Source organism: Poecilia mexicana, unplaced genomic scaffold (assembly GCF_051168715.1).
Source record: "Poecilia mexicana isolate PSO_F unplaced genomic scaffold, ASM5116871v1 scaffold_2, whole genome shotgun sequence".
In the NCBI taxonomy this organism is placed as follows: domain Eukaryota; kingdom Metazoa; phylum Chordata; class Actinopteri; order Cyprinodontiformes; family Poeciliidae; genus Poecilia; species Poecilia mexicana.
Window position 1 is genome coordinate 20178458 of NW_028263371.1, and position 14442 is coordinate 20192899.

Below are 14442 nucleotides of genomic sequence, written 5' to 3' on the forward strand. Positions count from 1 at the left end.
ATCGCTAGCATTAGCGATAGAGTGCCTGGTAACATTAGCCTGCTACCAGGCGATAGCATTAGCAAGCAGCTAGTGTTAGCAAAGGAGCTAACATTAGCAAAGGAGCTAGCATTAGCAAAGCTAATCCAGAAGCACCATTCTGTCCACTGACTGGCTCTTGATGCTAGCCTGTTTTCAGTATTAATGCATATTCAGGAACATCTGGTGTTTTAACAGCTATTGCTAGCAGTGGTTAGCATTCAGAGGAAGAATATCTGGTGTTTGAACAGCTAATGCTAGCAGCTGTTAGCATTCAGAGGAAGTCTGAGGAGCCTTTGGGATTTGCGGCGTTTCTGTCCTGAATTGAGCTGCTAAAGATTCTGATGATGCTAAGCTATGCAGCCTCTCCATCAGTTCCCACTTATAGAGTGAAACTCACGTAACATCTGCTTATAGATCGTACCCCTGCTGACCCGCAGCGGCCCAGAATGCAACAGGTGTCGGCTAATAATAAAGACACTCTGCGCCTTTAAGAGGCTGATGGCTCAGACTAATATCTGCTGAACTTTGAGGTGATTAAGGAGGAGAGTTTGGAACCTGCTCCCTCTCTCTCTTTTACACACACGGACACACACACACACGCACACACAGACACACACTCACACGCGCGCACACACGCACACACACACACACACACACACACACACACACACACACACACACACCCAGGTCGGATTAAATTACGCCCTGCGCCTTTAAGAAGCAGTCAGGAGGATTAGAGTTACTGTCCGAGTCGCGCACCACAGCGCTTTTGCCGCAGAGAGCAGCGCCGTTTGTCCCCTGGTTCTCCTGCGTGGATCGGGTCCACTCCACGCTGCGACATGGCCGAGCTGGGGAAGGGCGTAACGGCCGGGAAGCTGGCCCTGAACGTCCAGAAGAGGCTGAACCGGGCCCAAGAGAAGGTAGGAGGCGACCCGGGGTCAGGGAGACACTGGATCCCCGGTCCGGTCCGGTTCGATTCGGTCAGACTGCAGCTGGGTCTGAGGCGGAACCAGGACCAGAACCAGAACCAGGGTCCATGATGGGAACATTTTGGGTTCATCTAAGATTAAAAGTTTATTTCTGATGAAATTTTAAATAAAGTTTTATCTGTTGAAACCGAAATGTTTCAGATTAAAAGCTTCTTAATAAAATACATCAAATTATTCCATCCATCCACGTTCCAACACTAATGTGTGAAACATGGTGTTGGCAGCATCATGCTGTGGGGAAGATGGATGAGGAAAAGCTGCAGCAGATTCATGGCAAGGAATAGCCTAGTCAAAGCCCAGATGGTGAGATTAAAGTGGGATGTTTTCTGACTCTTTCCAGCGTTTGAGGGATGAAAACGATTTGGTTCATTTTGGCGCGATGCGATCCGATGCGATGCGATGCGATACGGTGGCTCAGGTGGAAAATGTTTGGAGACTGAGATCAGCTGAGCCTCATCTGGGAAAACAGCCTAGTCAAAGTCAGTGAATACTGAGTTTCTACTATTCAGGTTGCTATGGAGATCCAACCAGGTCAGAGGTCAACAGAGCTGAACGCCGCAGCATCAGATCAGAGATAACCAATTAATCGATTATCTGATGATTAACTTTCTGCAGATTTTTAAACATTTTTATAATTTTACAAATTAATAAAAATAAACAGGAACAGTTAAACTTTCTGATGAATCTGTGGATGGTTATTGATTATTAATTAGATGATCGATAACCAGATGGGATCAATAGCAGATATTAGCAGAAGCTAAAGCTAGCAGAGCTCTGCCGAACAGATTTATTGATTTGCTCCAGTTAATAATCAATTATGAACCGGTTGTTTAATAATCTATAAATGTTTCCTCTGCGGTTCTGATGGTTCTAATCCGTCTGAACATCAGCAAGTTGATGAGCCACCAGGGGGCGCCGTACCGACCGCTCTTCCTCCTCCTCTTTCTCACTCAGCAGGAATAATAATCTGAATTTTTCTCCTTTATATGATTTTTAAGGTGAATTTTAGAAACTCTTAATTCTGTCATTAAATTTACGTTTTTAAAATGTTGAAAATTTTTAATGACGTTTAAATAAATAAGAAAAGTTTAGTTTCCTTTTGTCATAATTCTCAACATATTTTCAGTTTTTATGACAAAATGAACTTTGAGTCTTTTCTTACAAATGATTTTAGCTCTGAAACCTCAGCAGCATAAAGAGGAATCTAAGCATTATTTTATAAATGTAATAAAACATTCATGTCAATATTAATAAACTGTGATAATATTAATAATAATAATAATAATAATAATAATAATAATAATGAAATCATTTTGTTTAATTACCAATGAAAATGTTCTCTGGCTGCTAGCTTACCATCAATGCTAAAGAAGCGGAAAGTTTAGTGGAAGGAAAATGTTTCTCTTCCTTAAACTCTGGCCTGATTTCTGAAACATGAAGCTAATACTAACAGATCTGTGGATTAAGATCATCTAAAATTATTCCAGATTATTTCAATCCTTCTGGATTAAAACATTTCCAACATTTTATCATTTTTTTAATCAACATTTTCACTTTAATTCAGTTAATTCAAATTAGAGACATTAAATATGAACAGGTTCACGTTTAGATAAGATTAATAAGATCAATGAGTCAAAAGTTTTAATAAATTAAACTACAGAGGAAACAGTTATGATTCTGATCTGGGAGCTGAAAGCAACAGGCTTCACTTGTCATTCACTTTTTAAAAAGAAAGTTTACAGGATTGTGAATGAAGGAAATACTGCTTAGCATTAGCGTTAGCTTCTGGTTCTTGGACTGAAGCTGTTTTTTCATGCTGAACTTGAACTAGATGGCGGGAATGGGACATTTAAACCTGAACTGTTATCTGCTGGAAGGACGAACGTACAACAGAAAACCCTGAAATCTGGAGATCAATCTAAAAGAGTTCAAAGGTCACCAGCCTGAATGTGGCTGCACAGCAGTCAGCAGGAGCTCACCGTGAGGGAAAACCGCAGCTTTAAGAACCGAGTTCAGTCTGGGAACTTGGTTCTTAAAGCTGCGGTTCCCAGACTGAACTCGGTTCTTAAAGCTGCGGTTTTCCCTCACGGTGAGCTCCTGCTGACTGCTGTGCAGCCACATTCAGGCTGGTGACCTTTGAACTCTTTTAGATTGATCTCCAGATTTCAGGGTTTTCTGTTGTACGTTCGTCCTTCCAGCAGATTTTCCTTTCAGCTGATTGTTGTAAACGTTATTAGTTATTGATTGGTAAATGGAGCGGCTCTGAGCAGAGAAGCTGCTCTCACATGGACGCCGTCCTGCAGCTGTCCTGCCCCTCGCCGGGTGGGGCAGCTATATTTACCCCTTAATGCCCCGGCCTGCCTGTAAATATGCCGGGGGTATTTGTGGGGTGAAACCCGACCTGGGGCAGATGCTGGTTTGTTCTCCCATCTTTGTGGAAACAGGAAATGGAGACTCAGGTCTGACCTGACGAGCAGCAGGCCTCACCTGAGTGGAGGGGTCAAAGGTCGTCCTCCTGTCCCTCTGTCCCCGGGCGTCCAGCGGAGGGACGTCCCGCCGTCCCCAGCGGATTGTGGCGCCAGCTGGTGGAGGCCATCCATGTGCAAACACTCAGGCATCTGACGGGATTATCCGCTGAGCCCGTTGCCACGGCGACGGCACAGCAACACGTCGAGGCGTCGGCCTCGCTGCGACCCGACGGGGGAGAGAGAGAGAGAGAAAAAGAGAGAGAGAGAGAGACGGAAAACCAGTTAGGATTCAGAAAAATGAAATATTTTGACTAAAATCCAAAAACTTTTGATCACAAGATAAACTCGTTTAAAATAGAAATAAATGGTTCAATAAAAAAGATTATAAATAAACAAACTACAGAGGTGGAAAAGAACCCATCCTGACATAAAACATTTCATTATTAAATATTGATTTAAAGTTCAATTTCTGTGTTTTTATTCAATTGAATTTCTCACCTGTGACAAAACGCTGCGCTCTGATTGGTCCAGGGCTGATTCCTGTTCCTCCCTAAAAGAAACAAACAAATAATAGTTTTAACTTGCTATTTAATATTTAATCTGTTTGTTTCATTTTGTTCCATAAACACTAAAAAGTCACTTTATCTTTAAACTTTCAGTAAAACAGAAACTGGATCAAATAAAACAAGTGAAGCTGAAACGAGGTGACCTTTGACCTGTGAATGCCTGATGTCACCATCGCTTCATTTCTGGTTGTTTCCTGCCTGGGCGGCCATTTTGGATTCCTCCATCTTGTTTTGCTAGCTGCGTGGCTTAGCATCATGTTTCTGGTCAGCCGCTGTTGGAGTCGATTTTATTTATTTTTATTTTATTTATTGTTGTAGGTTTCAGTCTCTAGTTCAGGATTCATTGGTTCCTATTTTAAATATTTAGCCTCCAGTCGATCTGAAACTTTTACAAACTAAAGACATTTTTATTTTCACTTCAGATTAATAAAACTCAAAGTTTTCATGAAAAAATAAAATGCTTCTGAGAAATATCTTCCATAAAATCACAGTTTGTTGGTCAGTTGCTCAGTGACTCAGTGTCTCCCCCTGCAGGTCCTACAGAAGCTCGGTAAAGCAGATGAGACGCGGGACTCCGCCTTCGAGGAACTGGTGGCTAACTTCAACAAGCAGATGGTGAGCAGCAGCTAACGATAATGCTAACACTAACGCTAGCCCAGCCCTTCCTCCTGCTCCTCTTCCTCACTATCTCTGCTTTCCGTTTCAGACAGAGGGCAGCAAGGTGCAGCGAGACCTGAAGGCCTACCTAGCAGCGGTCAAAGGTCAGTGTGAAGCAGCCAATCAGACTCAGCAGCCAATCAGACGCAGCAGCCAATCAGACGCAGCAGCCAATCAGACGCAGCTTTGCTTTGCATGACGGTTCCTGTGTCTGTTCTAGCGATGCACGAGGCGTCGCGGCGGCTGCAGGACTGTCTGGCAGACATGTATGAACCCGACTGGTTTGGAAAGGAGGAGCTGGATGCTCTAGTGGAGGTGAGACACCTGCTGAGGTTCCCGGCCGTCCTGCATGTCCCTGTGTGTCCTAACGTGTCCCTGCATGTCCCTGTAGCGTCTCTCCTGCAGTTTCTTCTTCTTCTGCTGTTGATTCTCTGTCTCCTCTAACTGCATGCTGCTCTTCTGCTCTGCCTGAAGGAGATGATAGAGAAGGAGCTGGACAACAACCTGGAGGTACTAACTTCCTGCTGTTTGCTGCTGTTTCCTGTTTCTGAGCTCAAACTGTAGCAGGACTGAGAGACGGAACCGCGTCCAGATTAAACCATCATCATCATTATGTTTTCACTGAGCCAGACCCGAACCATGACACTGACAGGACCAACACTACGACATGAAACACCACAAACGACAGCAGAGGCTCACACAGAAACGTCCCGGAAGAGAGAAAAGGTTTTCCTCAGAATGTCTTCATTAACCTGTTGTCTCCTCCAGGACACGGACACGCTGTGGTTGGACTACCACCAGAACCTGACGGACAAATCCCTGCTGGGCCTCGACACGTACCTGGCCCAGTTCCCAGAGATCAAGGTGAGTCTGGAGATCCGCAGGAAGTGACGGGAAGAAAAATACAGGAAAAGACAGGAAGTGAGAAAGTGACAACATGGGGCAACATGGGTGCCTAGTTGCTGAAGTCAGAGGCGCAAAAAGTGGGTATGCAACGCATAGGGGCGCAGCACCAGAGGGGGCGCCAAAACTCCGTCTGGAGGGGGCGACGCGCCGATTATGTTTTCCCATACACTTCAGCGCGCCTCACGCTCGGGGGGGATGGGGGGGGAGAAGCCGATTTATGTTTTCGCATCCACCTGAATAATGTGCAGTTGCGCCACTGGCTGAAGTTGCTGTGTTGCTGAAAGAGACAGCAACACGGCATTGCTGAAGTTGCTGTGTGTCCAACAGGCTCGCGTAGCGAAGCGCGAGAGGAAGCTGGTGGACTTTGACAGCGCCCGCCATCACTTCGCCACCTTGCAGAAAGGGAAAAAGAAAGACGATGCCAAGATCGCCAAGGTAACGGCCAGGAAGCCATTTTGATTTAAGGTGGAACAGGAGATGCTGTTGATTCCACCTTAAATCAGTCAGACTGGTTCTTGTGTGAAACTGAGAATGTTGACTTGATCTGTTGCTGCTCTTCCTCGCCGTCCTCCTGGCGGCGCTGCATGCTGTGTGCCGTTAGCCTGCCGCCCTGCTAGAGATGGCCGCCCCCAGCTGGGCGCAGGGCCTGATCTCCGCCCACCAGGTGGCGCAGACTAACCTCTCCTACAACCAGGTGAAGCTCTGGGTCACCTGATGACATCACACCGTACATTACATCACTCTGACCTCTTTAAATTGGTCCAAACTGATCTGATTTGATCGTCGATCAGCTTTGAGTTTAAATTAAAAATCAGTCGGATTGCTGCTTAACTTTAGGAGAAACTGATTAATGAGGTCACTTATACTGATCAATACAATATTAACTACAAAAACTAAACCTGCTGATTAGTGTTAATGAACTTACTGATCACCAAAGTAACTAATTATTAAACAATTAACTCATTTGCTAACTAGCACAGAGACTAACTCGTCAAACATTAACTAATTTTAAACCAACTAAATATTCAGAATTAAACTAAACATAAAATAAAAACGACAAGAAAACCATCAACCTGTTGCTTTAATAAACTAAGCAGCTGACATGTTAGTGACTAGTTAACAGACTAACCATCACTAGTTAGCGATGAACTGTCTGAGCTGCTTGGTTCTGCTCTGCATGCTGCATGTCTCAGCTGGTTCTGTTAGACCCGCTTGGTACCGGTTCTGATTCTTCACTGTGTGTATGTGCGTGTGTGTTTGTTTGTGTGTGTGTGCAGGCGGAAGAGGAACTGGGCCGGGCTCAGAGGATCTTTGAGGAGCTGAATGTGGAGCTGCAGGACGAGCTCCCGGTTCTGTGGGACAGGTGAGAACCGGTCCAGTCCGGTCCAGGTGGTTCCGACCCACAGAACCAAACCCCGACTTATGTGTGTGTTTCAGTCGTGTTGGGGTCTATGTTGGCACATTCCAGAGCCTGGCAGGACATCAGGAGAAGTTCCACAGAGAGATGAGCAAGGTGAGTGAGCCAGCTGCTCTCCACCAATCAGAGCGCAGCATTCAGTCAGCTGACCCGCCTCTCCTGTGAACAGCTGAGCCACAACCTGAACGACATCATGACCAAACTGGAGGAGCAGCGGCAGCTCAAGTAAGTTCCTCCTTCATCAGCCACCAAGTGCAACATGACAGCACTAACTCACAGCGCCCTCTGGTGCAGAAAAGACGCGACTGCAGCCGCAAAGAAAGGCGGCGCAAAGAGGTAAAAATGCTGCATGAAGCCGCATGCTCCTCCTGCTGCATGCTCCTCTTGCTGCATGCAGTAGCTGGTCCTGGATAAACTCTAATGAAGTTGAATGTCTGCGGCTGTCAACATTAAGTTATGAAGAGTTATAATTTGGAGCATGTTGGCGCCCTCGTGTGGACAAAGCATAGAACAGCTTCGCTGATGGTTTTGCACATGTTCCTGTTAAGTTTTTCTCTCCTGTTCTCATCGTCTTCCTCTCTCTCCTCCTCATCCAGTGAGGAAGCCAACCACAGCCAGGCCAGCAGCCCGGCTCCAAAGGTACCAGGCTGCAGTTCTAGCTCTGCTAGTCTGAAGGGTTCTGGCTTTAGATAACAGAGTGATGTGAGCATTCCTAACTGCATCTGTGTGCATGCCGCTGCGATGGCTGCATTTTTCCACCTGGTGGCGCTGCAGAAGCTTGGCCCGCCGCCCAGCCGGCCTCCTCCCAGACTGTCACCGTCTCCAGACCCAAAGCAGCAGATCGCCGCCCTGCTGGAGGACGAGGCTGCAGCTCCAGACTCTGACTCAGACCCAACCAGCATAACGCAGCAGGTCAGATGTTCTTCATCAGGCGGACCTGCTCACACACCCAGGACCACACAGTCACATTAACCTGAACACATCTGATGGCTCCAACTGTTAACAGACTCAAACATTTTCAACTTTGGATCAAAATCTGGTTAAACAGAAGAAACACGATGACTCGACCTTGAGGGACTCCTGACCTCTACATTGATTATTGACAGAGAGACTGACGCTGACATGATGGTGTTCTGCTTACAGCAAGGAGTTAAAGTGTGTGTGTGTGTGTGTGTGTGTGTGTGTGTGTGTGTGTGTGTGTGTGTGTGTGTGTGTGTGTGTGTGTGTGTGTGTGTGTGTGTGTGTGTGTGTGTGTGTGTGTGTGTGAAGCTTCTTGAGTTCAGGTATTCCTGGTACCTGAAGTGGTTTTGCATGAACAGCCTCTGGTCTCGTTTCTTCCTCCTGGTTGTTTTAGTTTCTCAGATTTAAGTTTGGATTAAAAACCAATTATTGTGTCAGAATCACTGAGACACAAAAACATCCAAATAAACCGAACCTGTTGGTGCATGAAGGAGTTTTTCCATCAGCCTGGAATTCAGACTCAACATCTGGTCAATAACTGTTAACTTCAGTACATTCTGATCCAGTCGGTCCAGTTCTGGTTGCCATGTTGAGCCGTAGTTTGTGGTGAGGTTGGAGTTGATGATCAGGAACGTGTTTAGGTGAAAACAGGAATTGAGTGATGACCGATCCGTCTCCATGTTTTGCTCACTGCGCTGCCTCAGACGCCATCTTGGGACTCGTGGGTAAGAAGAACGTCTTAGACCCTCAACCAGCTCTGTTTCTACTTCCTTTGGCTTTTTAAAACCCTGCACCTCCCTCTCTTGTGGTTGTTATGGCAACATTAAACTCAAACGCTCCTCTGGCGTTTCCTTCACCGTCCTCCCTTTGACCATTGACCCCTGGCTTCGCTGCCCAACCCCTGCTGCTGTAGCGAGATGAGCGCGGCGCCGAGCCCCTGTCCCAGCAGGATGCAGAGCATGAGGCCCAGAGCGGCTGGGACCACAGCAGCTACCAGAGCCACGGCCAGCCCAGCTGGGACAACACTGACCTGGCCGAAGGTCAGGACGGCGGCGCCGCAGAGCGGGGACAGGCAGCTCAGGCGTTCAGCGAGCCGGACTGGGACGAGGGCGGAGCCGGCGAGGGGCCAGGCGGCTGGGGCGTGGAGGACGAGGAGGAGGTAGAGTTGGGAAAGTAGATGAACTTCAGAAGACCCTGATCGGCCCCAGACCTCCTGACCTCAGTCCCTCACCGATTCCGTTTCCTGCTCTGAACTCTTTCTACCTTCATGCTTTCCAGAAGTCTGTCCGTCTGTAACACCCGGCCTTTTCTTCCTCCAGAGCTCTGTGACCAACGGCGCCGATGCTGACCTTCCTCCAGGGTTCCTCTACAAGGTGAGTCCACCGACCGCTGAGCGCTCTCTGGCTGCTGCCCGACTGAACCGGGCTTGGTTCTCGTCCTCCAGGTGAAGGCGGTGCATGAGTACACGGCAACGGACAACGACGAGCTGGAGCTGAAGGTCGGAGACGCCGTCCTGGTTTTGGCTTTTGATAATCCTGAGGAACAGGTGAGCATCATGGGCGAGAGCCTGATCTCAGCGCCACACAGACAGACTGAGTTATACACCGATCTGTCCAAACACGGACGGTCTCTGCTGGGTCTAGTCAAAGAAAGAATCATCTGTTTACAACACTCTCCCAGGTTTAGAGTCCTGGAGAAGAACACACAACTCCAAATTCTGCCCAGTCCAGACAACTCAAGTTGCTGAGTGTCATAGAAAAGCATCGTCCTCACATTGACCAATGAGGAGGAGGGATGAGACTTGGCCAGAACCAGCAGAGATCCGTTAGCTGCTGTGGACGGGTTTGGGATTAGGTCTCCAAAATAAAAGCCTGCTAAGCGTTATTTAGCATCTTTTTATTGTCGGACGTCAACAGGAAGATCTTTCTGCAGGTCTGGTTAGGAGGTCATGACCTGACATTAATGCTGGGAAGAGACTGAAGGAGTCAACCTTCCTCCAGAACCTTCAGAACTTAGAATGTCATCCAGCAGAGTAAAATAATTACCATGACAACCGGTCCCGGTTGGTCCAGTTCTGGCCAATCGGAGACAGCTATTCATCACAGAGGATTTTATTTAAATGAGCTTCCAGCTGAAACAAAGTCTGCTGGGGTCTGAGCTGAGGTGGCGAAAAGTCTGAGCCAGGAGTATCTCCAGGCCTTTGCATTGCTGGTTGCTGGTTGGATAAACTGTGGTCCTGTGTAACCTGAGGCCTGTCTGTGTAACCGGATCCTTTCTGCGTTGTGCTGGTTCTATTGATCGATCAGGCCGTGACACGGTTTGTCTTTAAAAGGATGATTTCTCGGTTTATCCTGACAAAAACAAAATACAGAAAACAACCGTGTTAAAGGCTGCCCGCTCCAAGTCCTACACAAAACAAAAGTACACAGCAAAAATTAACTTAATAGATCTATAAATAAACTGGATGTATTTAGATGAAAAATAAACGGCACACACCTCTCCCGCAAGACAACATGACAAAAGGGGAGGGTGTAAGGGGCGCAAACAATTTAAAGACAGTACCACAGAAGAAGAAATGAAAAGGAGGGGCTTCTGATCTTAAAGTAACACGGTTAAAACAATGACGGTTTTATAGAGGTGTTTCTGTCAGGTAAGGAACAATACAAATAATAAAAAAAAAAGACATTTTGTGTAAATATAACAAAAGAGAAATACAACCAAGTTACATTTGCAGGACGACGGCTGGCTGCTGGGCGTCAAGGAGTCTCACTGGTTCCTCAAGAAAGATATTTCAGCCAAAGGGGTTTTCCCTGAGAACTTCACCCAGAAGGTCTGATGGTGGCGCTGCAGCTCATCCCCAACCTGAAGCTCCTCTTCATCCCTGATGACGGCGGTTAGCTCTGAAAGCTAACATCGTAGCAAACAGCGATGGAGACCAGTGCCTGTCCACACGTTTCTGCAACCATCTAGTTCTTCTTCTGCAAGTTTCAACGACTTTTTAGTAAATAAAAATAAACGGATGTAATAAAGAAGGGTTTGGGATTTTATTCTTTAAATTCTGGATAAAAATCCAAGATTTCATGTTTAATGATGGAATTTAAGAGAACATAAAAACTATTTGGTTGGATGGATGATGGATGGATGTTGGATGCTACAGTGAGCCTCTGCTAAGGTCCCATTGGTCTAAAAGTTTTCCAGTGTTGAACACCAGGGGTGCCGTCCAGTCATCCTGCATAACGTCTGGAGAGCCAGTTTCCATTGGGACACGATTACTCACCATATTCCAGATTTTATTTTCATTTCTCGTTAGAACTACAGTCATAAATTAGGTTGTATTTATTTCATACTAGAACTCATAGAAATATTTAAGAGTTCTGTAAAGTTTTTGCAGGTCAGTTATTACTGGATATTAGGCACATAACTTTCCCGTAAACATCTGGCATCAGGTTTACATCTTTCTGGATCAAATCAACATCAGTAAAGATAAATGAAGCACACTGTATCCATTTTGGCCAATCTAACAACATAAATGGGTTTAGACAGAACGGGTCAAGTATTCAGTATTTGATCTGGTTAGTGACCTGCTGTGACCCCCAGGCTAATGAATCTTAAGGTGTTTACGTTGTTACCATGGAGACCGAGCAGCACCAGAATGACCTTCAGTGTTTCTATTAGAAACCAGTGACCAACCATGTGGAAAGCAAACACCGCCAGGCCCCAGCCGGGCGCCGAGCCCCACAGGGATGGGACAGACACTTCCTTTCCTCCAGCAACCAGGAAGAGGTTCAGCCATGTTGGAAAACTACCTGTTTACAGAGTCACTCAGGTTGAACTTCACAGAAAGTAAAAGCTGTGAATCTGTCGAGTCCCAAAGGCAGCAGTAAACTGTAGCTGCAGTCCAAAAGGGCAGGCTGGTTCTGGTTCTGATGGGACCCTGGCCCTTTGGGAATCCTCCACAGGACCAGTTACAGGAGGGTTTCTGGGTCCATCTAACTGGAACAAGGTGATAGTGAAACCATAGCAACCACACTGACCATTTTTATGTTGAGTCTTTGTCTTGGTTCCTCCTTCATCAGTCTGTTGAACAGTAACTGGACCAGCTCTGATGTTCAGAACCAGTTCTGTTACGAGGTCTGGTAGAGGTCTGCAGACTTCTCTTCTGTTCAGAACTTTTTAAAGATAAAAATTAAATATAAAAGGTGTTAAACTGCTGACCAGAACCCATTTATCTCCAAGTGGTACCCATAGAAACCGTCCGTCTGTTCAGCCACTAACCAACTGGAAGACCTGAATGTTTAACTGGTTTTAATGGAGCAGCTGGTTGAGTTGGAGCCGTCAGCATTTGCAATGCAAATGAATCCATCAGTGAAGTGATGATGGATTCGTTACCAACGTCAGTTGCCTCACCTGGCTGTAGGTCTCTGCTTTCTACAGACTCGGGCTGGAAATGCTAAACATTTAGCAGCTAAACGCTACCTAGCACTCCAGAACCAGTTTGAACCATAGACATAAGAATAGACGCCTCATGCACCGCCCTCGCCTATTGTCGCTGACGAGATTTAGGGCGGCCATCTTGGAGCGGTCCACCACTCCACTCAGCGTTACGTGTTTAGCAGCACAATGACGTATCAGCGCATTTAATCGATCATAACACACTTTTTTGTTACTGGAAACCATATTCAAACATCTATCAACGCTACATTTATAAACAATTGTATTTTTTAAGTATGTTTTTAATACATATTTCAGCATTTTTAAATATGCTTAGTGGCTATAGCAATAGAATAGGAATGGAATATTCTGATATCGATGTAAGAAGAGCATATTACAAAGCACACAGCCGTTCATAATGTATTTAATAAATTATTTAGTAATATCAATACATATTTATATAACTATACAAACACAAATAAATAATGATTAATAATGACACAAATAAATAATGATTAATACTGAATAATATATATTGGATACATGTTTATATGTATGTATCTTTATACATACATATATATAGATATATGTATATGTTTTTCAACCGACGAGTTCCAGCTTCAGAGAGATTCAGCAGCTGAGATTGAGTCCAAAATCCGAAGAGATTCATCCGTGCTGCAGTGAATCCGTCTCTCTTTATAGATTTCTCCCACTTCTTCCTCACATCGTGTCTTTAGGAAACTTTCAAAACAAAAACGGAAGATTTGGGATGTATCTTACTTTTGACAGAGTGAAAGAATATAAATAATAGTCTTTACCACCTGTGTAAACTTTGCTGGTGCATGTTATAACACATAATATAAGTTTTATAATATATGTTACATTGTTTCATTTCTAATATAGGCTCTTGTGTCAGATAATCTAAGTCAATGTCAAAGAATAATTATTTTTTTAGATTTACAGAATCTCAGTTAGCCTTCATAGCGGGGCTGAACCCGTATTACACCAAGCACTGTAGCTAATATTAGCTGGTATCTCGCTGGTGGACATAAATACAGTAAAGTAATATTCTAATCACAAAATATACACAATAATATGTCCATCTTACTTGTGAAATGTTATCTGTGGAGCCCTCACATTAATAGTCCATCGATCCGAACAACAATATCCCTCAGTGCCGAGGCATCTTCTGCTGTTTTGGTTGAGCAAAGTAGGAGGGTATACCGCTCCAAGATGGCCGCCGTATTTCCTGCGCCGGAGCAGCCAATGCGGGGTCTACTCTTATATTATGTCTATGGTTTGAACCATTTGGATTGTCCAGTTTCAATCAGACAGCCAGTCAGCAGACAGCCAGTCAGCAGGCAGCACCAACCCGGAAGCCAAAACCTTTCTGATGATGAACAAATGAAGAAATGCTCTAAACAGCTGACTTCAGAACACTTTACAGCAACAACTGAGGGACAAAAAGAACCTTCATCTCATTCATCTATAAACATTGTGTTTCCAGTGATCCCTGTGGGCCGTCCTTTCTGTCCTGGAGTATGTAGAGGACTCATGTTCCTCTGCATACTCTCAGCTCAGCTCCTCATGTTGCTCTTAGTCCAAAATAAGCATAAAGTTTTACAGAAACATGTTGAGATTCCCCTGCAGCGGCAGAATAAGTTGATTAATATTTTTAAATGTTTTCCACTAAAACATCTGAATGATGCTGAATTACTGAGGACTGTGAGAAACAATGAATCATTATGTTTTGACCTTTGACCTACATCACTTGGATTAGCTCTGCTCTTTAATTTAATCCAGACTAAATCTCATTCCTGCCATTCCTGAGCTGGCCTCTCAGAACCACAAATCGCTTTCCTGCTTTAAAATATCGTCTGAAACCAAACAAATGAGACATTATACCACATAATAATCTGATGTTGTTTTATTTGGATGTCCAAAAAGCATCAAAAGAAATAGTTTTTGTTTTAAACTGCACATTTAAATAAAGATTGTTAATGTATGAAACTTTGAACCTGCTCTGG

At 45.0% G+C, this 14442-nt stretch overlaps 1 protein-coding gene across 5 annotated transcripts; it reads left to right on the forward strand.

Moving 5' to 3' along the window:
- Positions 1-618: 618 nt before the first annotated feature.
- On the forward strand, positions 619-11016 carry bin1b (bridging integrator 1b). 5 transcript variants are annotated; one of them, XM_014990062.2, is made up of 17 exons: positions 619-941; positions 4579-4659; positions 4751-4805; positions 4922-5016; positions 5176-5211; positions 5470-5565; positions 5935-6042; positions 6209-6301; positions 6885-6970; positions 7045-7120; positions 7194-7249; positions 7319-7360; positions 7621-7663; positions 7799-7936; positions 9304-9357; positions 9429-9530; positions 10719-11016. In XM_014990062.2, exons 1-17 carry the CDS (start codon positions 861-863, stop codon positions 10818-10820), a joined length of 1344 nt encoding a protein of 447 aa, XP_014845548.2. In that variant the 5' UTR covers positions 619-860; the 3' UTR covers positions 10821-11016. The 5 variants fall into 5 exon arrangements, with proteins under 5 accessions (XP_014845548.2, XP_087868871.1, XP_087868881.1 ...); XM_088012745.1 differs by lacking the exon at positions 5176-5211 and having other exon boundaries at positions 623-941; XM_088012751.1 differs by lacking the exon at positions 7799-7936 and having other exon boundaries at positions 625-941.
- The last annotated feature ends 3426 nt before the right edge of the window (positions 11017-14442 follow it).